Source organism: Cyprinus carpio, chromosome B7 (assembly GCF_018340385.1).
Source record: "Cyprinus carpio isolate SPL01 chromosome B7, ASM1834038v1, whole genome shotgun sequence".
Classification (NCBI taxonomy): domain Eukaryota; kingdom Metazoa; phylum Chordata; class Actinopteri; order Cypriniformes; family Cyprinidae; genus Cyprinus; species Cyprinus carpio.
This window is the reverse complement of record NC_056603.1, coordinates 1071417-1090315: the sequence shown is the minus strand read 5'-3', so window position 1 is coordinate 1090315 and position 18899 is coordinate 1071417. Positions and strand designations below refer to the sequence as shown.

At 37.2% G+C, this 18899-nt stretch overlaps 1 protein-coding gene across 1 annotated transcript in view; it reads left to right on the top strand.

The window, feature by feature from the left end:
* The first annotated feature begins 17569 nt into the window (after nt 1-17569).
* The window catches only part of LOC122138073, a 2154-nt gene continuing 824 nt past the window's right edge, over nt 17570-18899 (top strand). Inside the window, exons 1-3 of the mRNA XM_042728874.1 lie at nt 17570-17874; nt 18278-18547; nt 18650-18888. Of these exons, the coding sequence (XP_042584808.1) occupies nt 17570-17874; nt 18278-18547; nt 18650-18888 (814 nt within the window). The remainder of the gene's footprint in view (nt 17875-18277; nt 18548-18649; nt 18889-18899) is intronic.

Sequence of the window (18899 nt, the reverse complement as noted above, 5' to 3'; positions counted from 1 at the left end):
CAAAACCTCAAACTATTCCATTATGTTTGCCTGTTAAATCGTACACCTGGTTACCTATAGCTGATGGACAGAATTACTCACAAATCTTAATTTAAACACGGAAATACAGGAAAACCAAATACTATCAAACGTTTTGTTAACGCCTTTTTGCAATCGTGCCAACTTATGTATGATATCGAGCAAAACTATTATGCTTGGTCTTTAGTTCTGGTATATATGCTTGCCTGTTGTGTCCGAGCACTGTGGAAAATAATACTATAGATCAAAATCACATTTGTCTAGCGGGATTGCTCTAGGATATAAAACACATTTGATGATACGTGTGTCAGAGTCTTGCTTGACACAGTTGAGTAGGGCAGCGGCAGCTGAGGAATATGAAGTTCCCTTGGTAGCTCTTGGATCAGGTCAGAACTGCTGCAGTGGTTGGCTTTTCCCATACACAGGATCTGTCGTCCATGAACTGCCACGCCATTGTCATCTGCCCAAGCAGAGCCCCTCAAAAGGTGCAAAACATTTCCGTATAGACACATTTCCATACTTACTAAAGAGGTACAGAGAGAGAGAGAGATGGAAGAGATTTTATTTTGCGTTTATATGGAATGCATGTATTTGTGTCCATTATAAATATTTAGACGTGGCTGGTCTGTTTCTAGACTATTTGGCAAATTAAAACTACTCAAACTGCCCGTGCGAAAAAAAAATGTCTACCTGTCTGCGTGTCACAGGTACGATGTACAAGCAGCTCCTGCTGTTCTACTAGTGTCTGATCCAGAGCTGAAGAAGCGCTCCATATTGAAAAGTGTACCATCTCGAACGACTGCTTCAGCTCAAGCCACACATTTACCTCCAACTTGTACACTCAACAAAGCCCCCACAAGGAGCCAGCTCATTGCATAGCTCTTTGTAAGTTTGTCTTACACTCTATGTTGTCTGCTTACTGCTGTGTAAATTAGAACACACACTTGTTATGTGTATACTAAGGGTATTTAGAAAACATGAATAGTTGACAAAAAAAGATATCAGCGATTGTCTTTCACCGCAACAGACGAGTCTCAAAAGCACTGCCTACTCACACACTGAAGCTGCAGTGCCACGCTAAAGGCACTCTCATCCTCTGCTGCCTTCCTGCTTCCAAGCGTGTAGAGTGCTCGGGCATCTGTTGGCATGTCTGGGACAGTGCCAAACTCACCCGTTGGACTGTCCAGCAGGAGTGCAAGGCCGGCACTACTGAGTCATTTCATCAATCCAGTCTACATTACCAGCATTGCACTTGGTAAGCTGTTCGCATTGGCAGGTAACAGAAACCTCCAAATGGTCTCCCAAATATCGTAATTGGATCTTGATTGAAACTGTTAGATTCATTTTGAAATCCAACGCTGCCAGAAAAATATAGCAGTATTTATTAACATTTTTCCCTACTTGTTGCCTAGGTGATCCCAGGTACTGCCCAGAGAAAGTGTCTGAAATAGTTAACAAGCTGATCTGGGCACAGGCTGGAATGATGGCACTGCCTCCTCCATTCAAACAAACCACCATCGTCTTCTGAGTGGAGACGCATGTGGGGCCTGCATGAGAACACAGACCACTGCAAAGACCTCAGTGTCAACTGGTGTTTGGGAGACTCATCAGTATTGAGATTCTGGACAGCACCACTGGCTTATGCAATCAAAAAGTCAGTCTTACTAAATAAACAAGTTGAAATGACAATCTTCTGTTATGCAATACATTCATACATTTATAAATGTGCACCATATTGAAGGAGCTCATTTGTAACAGAGACACTGCGATAGAAACAAACAAGATCACTGCCTTTGTTTGTATATTCAACCACACGTTTTTTGCAAACACTCTAGTCCACTGTACTGTGTCCTTATAGTTTGATATATATCAAATAACTGTTAAAATATACTGAAAACAACAGATGTTACAATAAATTCATCACTTTTTCGTTTTGATCTTCCTTTTTTCCCCACTCTTAAGTTTCTCCAATTGTAAGTCAGGTCCTGGGGTCATCCAGCAGGCTTAGTAAAACAGCTGCGTTTGCACTTCTGCTTCAGAAAAGTCTCAGCGGCTTGCAGCGGCCTGGTATGACTTTTTGTCTGATTCACCACATACCGCAGTGCTAAAGTATGTGTACTGTATTTATTTTAGTTTTGATAATATCCACACACATGTGAAGAAAATTTTTTTTCCTAAATATTTGGGTTTTGTTAGTTAAAAACTGAGGTTAAAAATGTAAATGTGCCATTTTGTGGCCCTATGTGGTCTGTTGTTTGTAAACGGCTAATTTATATTTGTTCTGTCTAGGATGGCTGCCCAGCGCTATCATGAGGCCAAGACTCAAGTCAGTATGCCAATGTTCTTGGCCAGCAATGCGGACAACCGGTGGAACTCCTCAAACACTTGGTAGATTGCTTCAGCTTATTAAATGACACGGTTTGAACAACCCTTTGAAATTCACTCTAGGTTCCCAGTCATTTCAGGCTTTTTGATGTTTAATAGATAGCCATCTTTCCTGTTGAATGTTCATTGATGGTTTGTAGACATATACAAGTTCCTTTATCCGATGTTCACTTCTACTGAAAACATTTCTGTTCTTTATAAAATCGCACAACACAGTCACTACCAGCTGTTGTTGGAGCCTGATAGTTAATGTTTGTGTGTAGTTGTTCTCTGCTCTCTCTTGGTAAAGCTTATTTCAATTACTGTGAGGTTTGCGTGTGTTTTTTATTGTTACTTTGTAAGGTAAAATGATAAACCGTGGATGAACGAGACTTTTATGTTTGCTTCTGCCATACCTACATATAAATGATTCGTAGCGTTCTTTTAGCAAACTCCATTTTCAGTAATTTGGTGATGCCAGCATAATAAAGATTATTGTGTAGTTGTTGTTATGTGGTTCTTTCATGTTTAAATAAAATTAATATGTAATTAAGCAATTGGAAATCACAGTAGAGATTCTGAACTATGAACTTATTTTAAAGTAATCCATTTGCCTCCTCTTTCTATATCGCCAAAAAATAGCTACGTAATTGTTGTCATCAGTCCTGCACACACATTCAAATATGATCTAAATGCCAGATTTCCCCGTTATTAACCCGGTAAATTATAGCCTGTATTTTCAATTCAAAATGGTAAAATTTAACAAAGTCATACTTTGTACTTTTTTCACTGGAAATTAGTACAGCCATCTTTTAGTATTCAGACTGATCCACCTCAATGTCTGGTGGTGGTTATCACCCTATGTTGGCGCTTAGATATTGAACACGTTATTGTGTTTTACACTCCATCAGGTGCACATTATGACAACTGACAGGTGTAGCGGCAACACTGATTATCTCCTCATCACGGCACCTGTTAGTGGGTTGGATATATTAGGCAGCAAGTGAACATTTTGTTCTCATAAAGTTGATGTGTGCTTAGGAAGCAGAAAAAAATGGGCAAGCGTGAAGGATTTGAGTGAGTTTGATTAAGGGCCAAATTGTATGGCTAGATTAACTTGGTCAGAGCATCTCCAAAACTGCTGTACCTTAAGTAGTGTTCCTGGTCTGCAGTGGGCCGTATCTATCTAAATTTTCTGTAGCATAAGACCCCCCTGAACAGCACTCTGATGCCAAAGGTGGCCAGATTACACAGTCCACCGCAGTTTGTTGTGTATAGGCTGCCAGCTGAATACTAAAGCCAGGTGCTCCATGCTGACTTCTGATACACTATGGGAAGAAGGCAAGCCGGTGGAGGCAATGTGATGCTTTGGGTAAAGTTCTGCTGGGAAACCATGGGTCTTGACACCAGGATACACCTGCGGGAAGAAGGCAAGCTGGCAATGTGGATGCTTTGGGTGATGTTCTGCTGGGAAACGATATTCCCTGGTGGTTGTGACTCTTTCTGCAGATAATGCACCCGCCACAAAGCAAAATGGTTCAGGAATCTGCACGACAAGTTTGAGGTGTTGATTTACCCAAATTCCCAGATCTCAATCCAATCGAGACTGATCTGGGGGATGTGCTGAACAAACAAGTCGTGTAAAAGCGATGGAGTTTTTAAACAAATGATATATTGGAAATGCATATAATGCAGTTTGACCGAATCATATATGTGGAAAGTATGAAAACTTTGGAGAATATTAAGGTCTGCTGTATACATTTTAACACAAAACATTTGCACATATTAAAATCTAAATTTCAACCAAATTAACAAATCAGGTGGACTTGGTTAACTAAAAAATAAAAGCCAGATGTGTTTGTTCTTGCCTGTGTGCTGAAACCACTCATTCCTCACTTTGTCCCTAAAGGGCTTTAGGTTTGACTACATCCGATGTGACGTATACCTCTGTGACAATAAAAGACGAAAGGTATGCTTTGTAGGATTGGGGCATTTCTGTCGCCCTCTTTGGATGTAAGCTCCCAATACAGAGCAGATCTTGTCTATGGGTGGCTTTACAAACCTCAGTATCGTCTTGATGGATGTTGTTTGTACGAGTCTGAAGTAATGCTCTGAACACGGTCGGTTAGTCAGATTACTTTCGGGGTCGGCTTTGCGCCATCTTTTACACTGGTGCTAGGTAAGAAATATATCTATTTTTAAATTGTAACTCGTTGCTCAACACTTGAATCTAGTTTCTGTGTCCCACCATCGTTACTTTGTTTTGTTGTAAATACTTTTTATGATCTTAAACTGAATCTACTTTCATACAAGTAGATTACCTCAAAAATATGTACTGTTCAATCGTTAACTTTTTATTTAGTCCTGTTACTAAAAGCATGTGTCTTTAAGCATGTTTAAAACGTCAATCAGGGCTAATTCCCTTTATGTTCCACTCTGATGCAAAATTTAATCCAATTCAGACTCCGTCAAGGTGTAATATGCAAATTTATTAAAAAGAATATAGAGAACAGAAACCACAAATCATACCTGGAAATAAAGTTCTGATAATAACAACCTTCAAATATAGAAAATGTAAACTAATGTTAGTATTATTTTTAATAACAACCATTTATGATGGATTGAACTCCAACCAGTATTAATCAAAACATTAATACAATTGTAATTAAAACAATTATTCTGTTTGAATCAAAAGTACCAAAGTATTAAATATCAGCATCTGAATTTCAAGGTATCTGACTTTGAATAAAAACCTGTAAGAATTCTAAGTCTGAGTCTAAGAGTTGTCGAGGAAGCCAAAGAAGAGGAAGTGAGCTGAAAAGATAGGAGAGACCAGAGTCTCAGAAAGTCAAAACCCCTACTCTATTTGCAAGAGTCTATCTTATATACCGTTGTTCCAGACATAAGTCAGCCATCTAACCAACTAATCACTCACAACACCTGACCTTAAAAAAATAGTCTAGTCAATGTTCTGATTTTGACTTCTTCCTCTTTAGATTCAAAGTATCATACTGATAATTCTAAGAAATATTGATACAAAAGAACACATGCAGTTCAACTTCATATGCAAAACAGAGTTCCAGCTGACTACGCAGTTAGAAATACTTCAGAAATTACATATGAAATATGTACCATAAAAAGCTTACCAAAACATTTATGAATATAAAATTGAAACCTGTCAATATATATATTGAGATCAAAATCCTTACCATGAAATTAATTTCTTTTTAACTTTTGAAATGAAACTTTATCATTACGAATAGATACGTGAACGTGAAAGCAATACATGTTTTTTATGCAGTGAAAAAATCAGCGCGTTAACTACACGTATTCAGCACCTGTATATAACGTGTTAAATATGCGTGAAATAGCTTTCAAATCAAAATCAGCTTGAACGGGTCAGTGTCACTGGCTGCTGAAGATTTGGGTCAAACCATTTCTGTGAGCTTAGGGGGATGTACCATCTACTGACTAGGTTATTAACATTTAACATGTAAAGGATCGGCTTATTCAGCTCATTTAGGCCCCGGCCCAAACTTTTTAGCTGTACACGCATAAACTTTCATATAGGCATTTTCATTCAATAATGCTGTTTTGGGAGAGTAAAACCAATAGTTTTTAACTAAGTCCCAGAGTGCATAAATCTAAAAACTTTCACCCTGCATTTTCATGGACAGCTTAATCTGTATATTTTCTGAAATGATGCCATTATCAGCCCACGTCTTGCCCGTAGTCAGATGCTGCTACATCATGTAACTGCAACAAAAACATGAACAAACACTGAACGATTGTCTTTTTATTAACTAACAAACACAGATTAATAAATGGATATTTCATGTGCGCTTGCATACCACATTAAGGTTTATGCATACAGTCCAAGTCATCTTCTCAGTTTTTAGTGTATCTCTGTGGCAGAATTACAGCGCCGTATACTGGTCTGGTATGTATTGTACATTGTTTTGTGTCTGTTTGTGGTTTCAGACTTAGCTGTAGTCAATCGAAGAAATGCTTAGCCTTCCACTGTCCTTTAAACAATTGTCATAGAGCATTTATAAAACAACAACAAAAAAACATCAATAATTTGCATTTTGATTGAACATTTATTAAACAATTGTCATAGAGCATTTATAAAACAACAACAAAAAAACATCAATAATACATAAAACTATATAATAATAATACATATTCTCTTTGAAAATTAAGTGATTTTTTTTTAACTGCAAAGTGAGGATCTCTGTCCTAGGTCTATAGTGACAGTCACAATCAGGCACATGACCACACCACACGCCTACAAAAATATATAACTGCTAAAACTGCCAACAATGAAAAATCCTAACAAAAAGCTCTTTGTTTATACAGGCTGTGCGATTCTTTTCTTTACTTTCAAAGCTAAGGGGTTAACTTTGTCCAGCCGATCTAACGCTAGGGCTGCTTTCAAAACAAAACACACAAAAACCCAAATAGCCTAAAACACGCTTTGTGGCAATAAAAATATATAAACTTTTCGACATTAGACATAGCAAGCCGTCTTGACACATTTATATCTCGCCATCAGCGCTTAGGTGATAGGTCATATTGGTCGCTGAGATATGGTAAGTTAGCTTTAAAAACCGCGATAGCTTGCACTCCACAGTCTTGTCGCTTTTTTTTAAAAAATGCAGCCAGACAAAAGATTTAGATTTCTTGACATTTTGTCAACTAAAGCCAAAACAAGTAGCGCTCTAACTGAATGAATACAGCAAAACTACCTATATTCCCTTACTGAGCTGGCAGCAGTGTTGCCACAGACACAGGTGCGGTTCCCTCGAAAGGTTCACGCGGCGCGCTAAACTGTATTGTTATAAAATAGCCTTCCAAATTAAAGCATTTAAAGTTTGGGATAAAACATAGGCTAATTATATTTAGAATAAAGTAATATATAACTGCTAATAAAGGAATAAATATCAAGTAGTAAATCAATGAAAATTTCTTTATTGGCTGAAAAAAAAATATGCAACTGGTCGCTCTCACCAATGAGAATGTCAGTCGACCAAGACGGCATCGACCGATTAAGCCGAAGTTCAGACTGCACGATTTTCAAAGTAGCCAGGTCACTGTTCTTTCTCACACTGCATGATTATCCTCGGCCAGCATTCACGCGTTGCTGTGTTCACACTCGCACGATGGATCGGCGACAGAAGGTTTCTACACTGCATGACTTTACTAACAGGGAAGAATCGCCAAGACGCCAACAACTCTGTCTGGCATGCAAACTACGTTTCACAAAACCAAACACACGCGAGATGTGACAAGGAAACAACGCGATATCAAGCACGCAAGACCGGAGTTCTCACGTGAGACTGGGCTAGCTCAGATGAAACGTCAAACAGACACGGGTGCTCCTGCCAAATTTCTACTAATTTTTTCTTCCATTTCTTTGGTCCACATAGACCGAGAAGGCGGTTTTTCTGAAACGAAGCCATGCTTGCTGATATTGTGGTATATAACTCCTCCCCGAACTCCCCCCGCTGCTCTGTATCTTGCTCTCTCATTGGCTGTCAGTCATCGCCGACGTAGTTTTCAGTCAGAACACTTTTTCACACAGCATGATTTTGAATCGCCGACAGGTCCAGATATTTAGCATGCCAAATATTTTACGGGCGTCGGTGACTCCTTGTCGGCTTATTCTCTCAGATCAGCGCCTGTTTCTCATTCACACTGGGCGCGGATTGTCACCACAAGCGAACGCAGCAACGATTTGCCTGTGATTTCGGCATTTGTCGGCGATTTCTCAAACCTGTCGCATGCAGCCAAAACTGGGCTAAAAATCGTGCAGTTCGAACGCGGCTTTAGTCAACTAAACGACTAAAGTTGACAGCCCTAGTGGACGCAGATATTTCTTGAGACGAGGGTAAAAAAAGATTAGGAAAGTTTTTGGCTGGCTTCAGGTGGGCGAGCCTTTCATTTTGTCCTTTTTTTTTTTTTTGTATAGCTTACATAATATATTTAAATTGCAGTTTAATGTAAATTAGATTTAAAAATTACCTTGTTCTACACTCATGCCTTTTTGTAAATAAACACATTAGTGGACATTCTAGCTTTAACTTTTGAGTTTTTGTGTTTACGTTTACAGCTATTGCCAGCAGGTGGAGCTTATTGATACCTCTTTTTGTTCAGAGATTATGCATTCATCTGATGAACAGTAATTAGGTACACAGGTGATGTTATCCTTTTAAATGAATTTAAAGACTTAAAGTATTTAAATATGGTATTTAAGACTTTATATAAGAATGTCAGGATTACAATGAGAGCTTGTACTCAGGTCAGGCCAGGTATGAGAACTTGATTTGGCTTTCCTGACAGCAGAAGTATTCTACTGTACTAAATTCCTAGGCCACCCTGAAATGTTATCTGTGAAATAATGAGGTAATTTGTTAAAGCACTTCATAACATTTAAGTAAACATATAAACATAAAAATACTAAGTAGTTCTGTATTATTTTTTTTATTTATATTTTTTAAGAACCACACATTAATATAGTTTCTTTATACAGTATCTGCAAGTAATCTGGATCGTTACTGAGAAGCCTATTGTACACATCATAACAACTAGAACTAATTGTATGGCTGCTTTTGTGACAGTTTGTATGCTGGTTTAGCAATTTGACAGACTTGATTGGCTTACTGAAAGTACTAAAAGTCTAGGACAGAAGACTAATTGTACTGCAAACTGCTCAAGGACCTATTCCATGAAGGTAGCTGAACAAACTCAGGGTTATAGGAAAAGTTTTGAGTTGAGAAAACCAAACCAATGCAATCAGGCTTTGTTGATGACATGAAGCAGCTCATGAACATTCTCTGTCAAATTTGACCTTAAAGTTATTAACCAAACCCCTGCAACAACTCAGTAAGCATATTAGCAGCAGATCAAGAGAAAAATATAATCTAAACCCCCCCTGCAACAACCTTCCAGTAAGTTACCTTGTTGAGGGGTGGTAAGCTTCAAACCTAACCAGCCGTTTACTCAAATGAGACCGTGCTATTTAGGCTAGGCTTTTTTTTTTTTTTTTTTTAGTTCCCCATTTACTTTACCTTCCTCAAGCACTGACAGAACAGACTCTGACTGAGCGTGGCCAGTTCACATCCAAGCTTTCATACATTCATACAAATCATCTGCATGATAAAATGTACAGTAGGTCAATGTGTTAACATATTAATTTATAAAATTGATGTCAATGAAAGCTTACATGTACAATAGAACTACAGTACAACAGACTTTCTATTCACAAAACAATCCATGTTGTTTTAGAGCTGTGAATGATTGCAATGTATAGGCAGTTCTTATGACTTTATAAGGCAGGGGTGTCAAACTCAGTTCCTGGAGGGCCACTGTCCTGAAGAGCTTGATTAGCTGGATCAGGTGTGGAGCTGGTCTGAAATTGAGCATTGTAAACTGTATAACCATTTTTTGCTTGCCTCCACTGTAACTGATTTTCCCACACAAATGTTAATGCGTTGATGCTAACTTAAGTTTGATCACTGTTAAAACTAGGATGTCCTCTGTGTTTATTTACAAATAGGCATTGAATGTAGAAAAACTAGGCAATTTTATTTTTATATAATTTTTCATAAAAACTAAGCTGATCTAATTAAAAAAAAAATATGCTAAACAAGCCTATCAATTGCACGGTAAATGGTGGTACACTGTAAAATGAATTAATGTTAAATGGTAATAGCCTAGTCAATGAATGTTACACCCCCATAAGCTCACAGAAGTGGTTTGCACCTAAAGTCTTCAAAGTAACTCCAATGACACTGGGTTCAAACTGATTTCTAATGCGTATGTAACATGTTATATGTGTTGAATATGCGTATTTAACGTGCTGATTTTTCACGTGCAAACAACATTAATGCGTATGTACACGCAGCAAAATAAGCATATGAAATAACACGATATTTAACATGTTGTTAACGCAAAAATTCACGTGAGCTTTTAGTCTCTTTTTTTTGGCCTTCCATACACATCTGTCTCCCCAGCGTCTGTGTATGCCGGGTATGCAGGTGCATATGGGCCAATAGCCTATAAGGCAGCATTTTTGTGCCACGTTGAAAAATAACTGAATGAATAAGATTAACATCATAATATTTTATTATATAAGTTTAAAAAAATTTCAAATAGGCCGATGTATAAATATTAATGTATTTATCAATATATAGGCTATTAGTTGGAAGAAACTGCTCTTGTAATAAGCAGCTGTATAGCTTGAAAAAAAAAAACTGAACTCTGAATTAATAGACATCTGCTAATTATACAATTATTTAGTTTTCAGAAATGAGGTCTACTGTATAGTAAATTTTTTTCTTTAGAGACGGTTAGGCTAACTATTACCAGTATATTCATATATGTGCTCCAATTAACATTAACCTATATTATTATACGGTATTATTTTATTTAAACTGTAACTGTTAATACATTTGGATGCTCCATGTTAGTCGCTGAATAGGCTTACATGATTTTCCTAGCTACTGTGTAGGTGATACTGTTTGAAAAGCGAATTATGAGTGCCCAAAGAAAAGACAAAAACTCAATTATTTATGCCGTTTATTTTATTATCAAAGCCTTTGTGATAACATAACATGAGGCTAATAGCTGTGATATTAATGTTGTCCACTAAAGAGAGCTACAGGATAAGGATTAGGCCTATTTAAAACTTATTTTTAAAACATAACATAATACAGTATACTGTTGATTACATAAATTTCATTACAGTAGTATAGTACAAAAATACATTTCTTGGACTTCTGAAAAAACACTTTCTCTACCTCCCTTCCGTAAGATTATGTAATTATGGTTATGTAGATTGTGTATGTTTTGCAAAAACACGGTTAAAAAGGAAGTTTGTGTGTGTACAACATGTCATGTTTACTGGAGACCGATATTTATATGTAAGTATAAATCAATTGTGTCGTGATATTAATATGGCTTGTGAGTTAAGCATGAACCATGTGAAACATTAGTGAATAACATTTCTATATATTTCTGAAGACAAGGGCAAACAATCTGCACTGATTAAAAAAAAAGAAAAGAAAAAAGATTAATGCATGTGAAAACTTCAAAACATAAATGATAAAGATGCATGTATTTACAATTATTTGCATTTGACACTAAACTGATTAAAAAAGAAAACATAACTAGAAATTAAGATGTTGATTTTCTGTGTGCACTATTTACATTGTGTGTGACGTCTGTGTAACGTGTTTTTATGTGGACAGACAATGTAACGTTACTTTTTTTAATGAAAAGTTGACTTTGAAATACAATCAATTGAGATTAAGATTGTTTCATTTGTTAAAGAATGACCATTTAAAATGTCAAAATATTCAAATTAATTGCCCATTTATGAATCTAAACATCATCACTGCATGTAGGATGGGCAAACAGTATCTGTGCTGACTGCTGCCTGTCTCAGGTGAGAGTGGCGTTAAGTGGTCATCATCACTTTCGCACCCAAGTTTAAAAATCGGTATTTCAAAACATTTATTCAACAAAGGTAATATATTGAACAATTTTTTGTGATAACATAATATCTATTTTCATAAAGCATGTAATACTGGGTGAGAAACAAGGTAAATTTTCACTTCCACAGCTCTAACCCAAAACCAAGATTCAAATTTTAAATCTATAAGCCATAGCCCACCCCCAACTTCCAATTTCAACAGTCGCAGCAACCACAAAAATCAAACTTAAATCCAAATCAAACTAAAAACTAAATGCCTACAACCGCCTGAAGGGTCTCTCTATCTCGATCGGGGTGGAAAGAGGAAGAAATAATGATGACACCCCATATATATTTTATGTACCCAGGATTTCTTCACATACTTTTTTTTTTTTTAAATGATTCAAATTTATGCATTTCTTTGTTTTATTTTTGTAACTGAAAAATATACATTCTACATTCTTCAAACATTTTTTTATTTTTCTGATTTATAAAAAGAGATATGACAAAAACATATGCAAACTTTTTTTCTCTCTCTCATATTTCATCTAAAGGTAAAAAAAAAAAAAGTTACATGTAAAAAAAATAAAAAAATTCTGATAAGTATGTAGGCTGAGAATGGTTCTGTGTGACTAATTTCTTTATGTGAAGGATTACCCTTGGTTATATTTGCAACATGAAAAAAAACCAAAAAAAAGTCTTAATAATAATTAATTAATTAATTTTATTTAAAAAAAGCGCTTTTTCGTTTTTTTTTTATTAAGCCACTCAAAAAAACACTCTACATTTGGAGGGGGGGGGATTCTCATCCATTTTCCACCTGGAGGATGCGACGGCAGCAACCAGTTGCCGCCAGACGCCCACCCACACCACCAGCATTGGGTGGAGAGGGGGGGAGGGGACAGGCAGAGTGGAGAAGCCAATCAGCAGGATTTTATGGGGATTTGTAGGGAGGCCCATGAGTGGGTCAGAGGGCCATGGGGGGGCAAATTTGTCCGGGGATGCCAAAGGGTCCAAACCCACTTATTCATTGGGGACAAATTCCTGGGAGTTGTAATTTGGACACACAGAGGGATTCAGGGCCTCAGTTTTAAAACCACTTATCCGAAGGACGGTGCTTGTTGACAGTATAGTGTACCCATCACTACACTGGGGCGCTAGGGGCCACGCAGACCACAGGGTGAGCACCCCCTGCTGGCCTCACTAACACCTCTTCCAGCAGCAACCTAGTTTTCCCAGGAGGTCTTCCATCCAGACACTGACCAGGCTCAATCCTGCTTAGCTTCAGTGGTCAACCAGTCTTGGGCTGCAGGGCGATATGGCAGCTGGAACTTTATGAGATCTTGATGAACTAAGATGGTGACAGATTTTTTTATAATTATAATGGGTTATAAATATCATAGAAAAAGCGCTTCCATTATAATTATTAAAAATCTGTCAACATCTTAGTTCACCCAACATCTTTAAAGTTCATTTACAAAAGCGCAAAAAAAATTGTTCCTTTATAAAAAATCAATTGAAGGATTTCTACACCTCACAAGGTGGAATTTTAATTTTACACATCGCGTCTAAACCCCACTTTGGTTTGTTTCTACTTGGCAGAACAAAACCCAAATATTTAGGATGGCGAGTAGTGACGCAGCAACTGCCCACAGGGAATTTCTAGGGGAAAAATGGACCGGCAAAAATTCTGTAAAAAACTAGGAATTCTCATTTTACAAAACTGGGTTGAATTCCGTAATTGAAGGCCTTTAAAACCAGTGCAAATTCCTTCCAAAACTTCCACGGAGCTTAATTCAAGAAAAAATTCTCGCTAAAGAATTCGCACAGGAACTCCCTAGGAAATGGACGAATCTGCTAACCAGATATCAATTAAAACTGTGATCCTGTAATTGAGGACTTAAACCAGTGCAGTTATTTGCTAACCCACGAGTTTAATTCAATTAGAATCTGTAGAAAATAGGCAGGATCTTATAAATATTATACTTGATATAAAGTTCATAAAGGAGAAGAAGGATGCTATAAGTTTTAAAAAAAAGAATGTCAAAGGTTAATCCCAAGACTCGGTTTGGTGTTGGCCCCAGATTTAACATCCACGGAATTAGTTGCTTTTTCCTTCCCCAGGATGAAACCACAAATACTCAGACAGCAAAAACCAAAAGCAGGGGGTGGGGTAAAAACAAAAAGGCACAGGTATGCTGTATATTGTTTTGTATTCTTATGTATTATTATTATTATTATTATATATTATTATTATTATTATTACATTGTGTGTCAATTGGTGTAGAAATAAGTGTTATTTTTATTATTGGGCTTTTGTTTTATTAAATTAACTTTATTTTTACTCAGAGGGGGATACATATAGTGGAAGGCAAAGTGGTGTGCATGGGGGTTCAAAATTGAGTAAGCAGCCTGCCTTTGTTTTCTTGAATTTCATTGACCTTTCTCGATCAATGATGTCTCAAACTTGAAAGAATTTGGAAACAGGCAATGCTAAACACATATTTTTTGTTTTGTCATTTTGTGTCAAGAAAATGGAGAGTCTATTTTGATGGAACTTTTTAAGTCTGTAGCATACATCTGAATACTATTCACATTTCATTAGAGAAATGTGCACTAGTTTTCACTGTAGAAATGGGGATCTCTAAAGCAAGACAAATTTTGAAAATGGATTTCCAGATTAAAATCCTTGTACCACCTAAAAGGGGCTTTTGGAGATTTCTTAAGCAAGACAAATAATGGATGGGCAATGGAAACCCAGGGGGGAAACCCTTAAAAATGAGCAAAAACGTGAACCTTCATTTATATACTTGTCTGGGGACCACAGAGTGTTAGTACTGTTGCAAAGCTTAAGAAGAAAACAAGGGGAACCAAAGGAAAAATCTTCGGTTTCAAACAAAAAAACTGAAGACCTACATTCCAACAGGGACAAAGAAAATGTTGTCCTCCCAAAGACTTACTAATGGATGATGATGAGAAAAGCATCCGTGCTTGTAGGGAAAAACCTGGAGTGGGGCAAGATAACAGTTGGGCCCACGGGAGATACTTTCGACTCTGGACAGAAGACAAAAGGCATTTTTTCCAGTGAGTTATGTGTTTTATTTTGATATGAGCCACTGATGAGAGTCTTCTCTCAGGTTCTCCATATCCTCAAAAACCTTGAAGGATCTTCTTTTCAAAGTACATATGCCCCAGATGAAGAATCGGATCATGTCCTGGGAAATATTGAGAGCAATTCCAGAAAATGTTGTTTTAATTTTTGATGGTGTTCAAGTGGATGTGAATCGTTAAAAACTCTGTGACTATTCAACTTATGGAGAAGAAACTTCTAAAGATTGCAAAATTAAAAGGGATCTTGGACCACTTGCAGACCCAGAAGCTGAAGGATACAGGTTCTGCCTGTCCAGGGGCGGGAACTGGCAGTCTTATCGGAGTGGAGGTTTCAGGGCTTTAATCATAAGTCCATCTATGAATACGTAAGCGGATGTTTGGGAACAACAGATGACAGTCGGTGCTTTGAAAAACCAACCCAGAGTTGTTTAGTTTTATGTTCTGTACCCTTGTATGCCTTTCATAGTAGCTGCTTGTATTTTTTTGTAAGTCCTGCTGAAGCAAAGGAAGGAATAAACCATTTACGGAATATACGGAGATATATGTCCGGAATTTTTTCGGCTTTGGGCATGAAACAACACGGACATCAAGAATGTGGAGCACTTAAGATAAGTACATTAAAAAGACAACAAAGAGGGAATACCAATTTCATAATCTAAGCTCTAGCTCCTCCTAGTAAAGCAATTGCTAAGCAAAGACATTGCAACCTGGACAGACTTGATCATGGAAGATTAAAGTCTGTTGCAAAATTGGGGCTTTCTTAAAAACAAAGCAATTCTGGAACTCCATCCATCATAACTTCTTGCAAAGGTGTATGCATTTCCTGCATAAATAACAAAATGCAAAGTTTTTGGTTGTGCTCTCCATATCCATTTTAAATCTCCTGGGACAAGTGAATCACCACTTTACTGGATTCCAATGCCAAAGCGATGAAGATGGAAAATACCTTTAAAAATATATTGCGCCATTTTGTCGGACTTCTCCGCAGGGATTTCCTAAAATGCTAATCTGTTTTGAGCTCATAAAGTGTTTTGGTGCCAGTTCGAAGAACAGATAAAAAGCCACACGCGTTTTAAGGTACTTTCTTAACAGATTATAGATACTTTCCTTTACACCAAAGAACAGAATCAAGAAGGCGATTGTGAGCAGTTTGTGGAAGCTGGACAAAACATCCTATTTGTGTGTCGATGCCTTTTATGAGTAATCAGTCTGCTGATGCATGCCGAAATCTTTCCTGGAAAAGGTTCAGTATGAGCTTGATTTAAAGGAAAAACCCACCCTTGATCCTTACCAGTGCTGTGTAAATCTTTCCTATGTGGGCAATCCAAGCTGTGCATCGGGGAAAACTTGAACTGGATCTCATTAGACTGTAGCAATTTTACTGACCCGGGCTTGAAAACTACTTCTAAGCTCACTTGAAAAATCTGAAATTTTCCAGGTTTCCAAACAAGAAGTTTAGAACAGCCACTGTCTTTCATTAGTGTCTAGCAATTACAAAAAAAATTATATGATGCATTACAAAAATTTCTCTTATTTTTTTTATTTCTAGGTCACAAGAATGCTGAACATCTCCAATGTGGAGAGTGGCCTCTTGCAGCAGGGGCGTTTTCCGATTTTGATAGCTTGCTCAGCTTATTCAGCTTTAAAATTCCATCTCCTCTGCACCTTGAAACACTAGAACCAGCAGTGGTTTCAGCGGATAGGAGAAGTCTTAAAAATAAGAGATCAAGCGATCAGTGTTCATCTTATTCTAGCATGTAAATGGAGAAGTCATAACCAGATCTTTGCCGAAGGGCCATTTTTGATCAGTAGTTACCCAATATTGACGTCATGGGTACAACAAACAGTCACTTATTTATTGTTTCACCCACTTTTTTTAAATTTTTTTTTTGTACTTATTAAAACATATATTGATTTTTTTTCTTCGGTTGTTTGAAGGATTTTTCCCCATCAGGGTTTAAAGTAAGCTATAGAAAACGGCGCTCTATATTCAAGGAGCTATTTATGAGATGAAAGACAGGTCAGCGATGTGTAAGGAATACTGCTGTCTGTTGCAGCAAATAATCAAAGAGAAAGCTTATGATGAGGCAGTGTAAATTACTTGCTGAAAACTGCAATGGAACTGGCCAAGAACAGGGATGTTATTCCAATAAACTGAGTAAATTTGAACCTGTTTTCCATGACGCATTGCTCAACTACATTGGTTGAGTGAACAGGCCTATCAAACCCGGTCAATGTCAATAACTCAGCTCCGAAGTAACCCCGGACATCCGGATGTTTTAATTTAAAGAAGCCCGCGGTACCGAAGCTAGATCAAAATGTCACACAGATAGAGCTGAGTGAACTCAAATAAGCCGTCAATGTATGCCTTAACATTACACAAATGAGGGGGGGTTGTTTTTATAGTGTTGATTTAAAAACAACTGAGTCTAGTTTTAAAGTATAACATCATAAAAAAAAAGATGATATATCTTTAAATATTGCAGGTTCGTGTTGCTCTCAGACGCCCAAAGACTCCACAAAATTGTGAAGATTGTGGTGATCTTTTCATTCTTGCATCGGAAAGTTGGAGGGGAAAAACTAAAAAGCCTTTCTACAGCAATGCAGTTACTCACATTTCCCTTTGCTGAAGACAGCAAAGACATACAGAGCTTTTTCCTTTTGGATCTCTTCAGCCAGCTAAAGGAAAGTTCATCAAAGACAGCACTACTAGCACTGAAGCCCATTCTTCAAGTTGCCCCTGCTGTATGGACATTTGATTTACACAAACTAGAGAAGACTCCTGCTCTTACTGAATTACTGAAGCTTCAGGCTGTCACAAAAACTGTGGAGCTCACAAGCTGGTCATGTGAAAGAGAAAAACTTAAGAGTTTCCTAAATTGTTTACCCTATATTTCACACCTTTGGTGAGTTGATTTGCTAAGACAAAATTAAAATGCATGATGTTTCATTTGGCAGTGTAAAAGGGATAGTTCATCCAAAAATGAGAATTCTGTCATAATTTATTCATCTGTATGACTTTATTTCTGTTGTGGAACACAAATAAAGATATTTTGAAGAATGTTGATAACCAAACTATTTTACTTATATTTAACTTAAATTTTATGGACAAAACACAGACGTTTATAAAAAACAATTTTCTTTTGAAGAAAGAAAGTCATACATGTTTGAAACAACATGACAGCATTTTTTGGCCGGACGATCTCTTTAAGTTGTCATATTTTAGTGTGCTTCCTTGCATTTTCTTTTCTGATTTGTTTAGTAACTACATGCAACTTTCATTACATGCAACTTACAATTTCTCTATAGCTGTGATGAGCAGTTTTTCCAGTCTGTGTGTGAAGTGCTTTCAGCAGACAGCAAATGGAATCCAAAACAGATTGCTGAGCTTGTAAGATCCCTTGGTTTTAGTATTTCTTTGATAGACATGCTGCCAAGTCGCCTCTGCAAAGCTGTTGCCAGTGTTTTTGAACTTTTGGACAAAGAGGAGGGCATCTCCCTCAGTCTTCTTCCTCAAAAGATCTCTTGTCAAGGTTGTGCCTACCTCTTTTCAAATATGAAAAAGCTTCAAACCTTGAGGTATTAATTTTTATGGTGTTAATTCATTGAACAAATTTCAGTGTTCTGACCAAGTACGTTTGCTTTTTTGATTTTATTTATTTTACTTTTTTTTTTTTTCAGGGTAAATGAAACGGCAACGGCAAAGCTGGCAAGACTGGTTATATCAGATAAAGAAATAAATGCTGTAACTGTGGAAGAGTTGTCTTTGGTTTGGTCTAACTCTCATCTACCAGAGAGAGCACTTTGCCAGCTATTAGGTAACCTAACTTCTCTTCTTAGAGTCTGGACAGTCCACAGCTTGAACCTTTCTGAATTTAAAATTGAGCCTCACTGGCTCATTTGTCTGCTGTGTCATCAGGGTCCCTTGTCC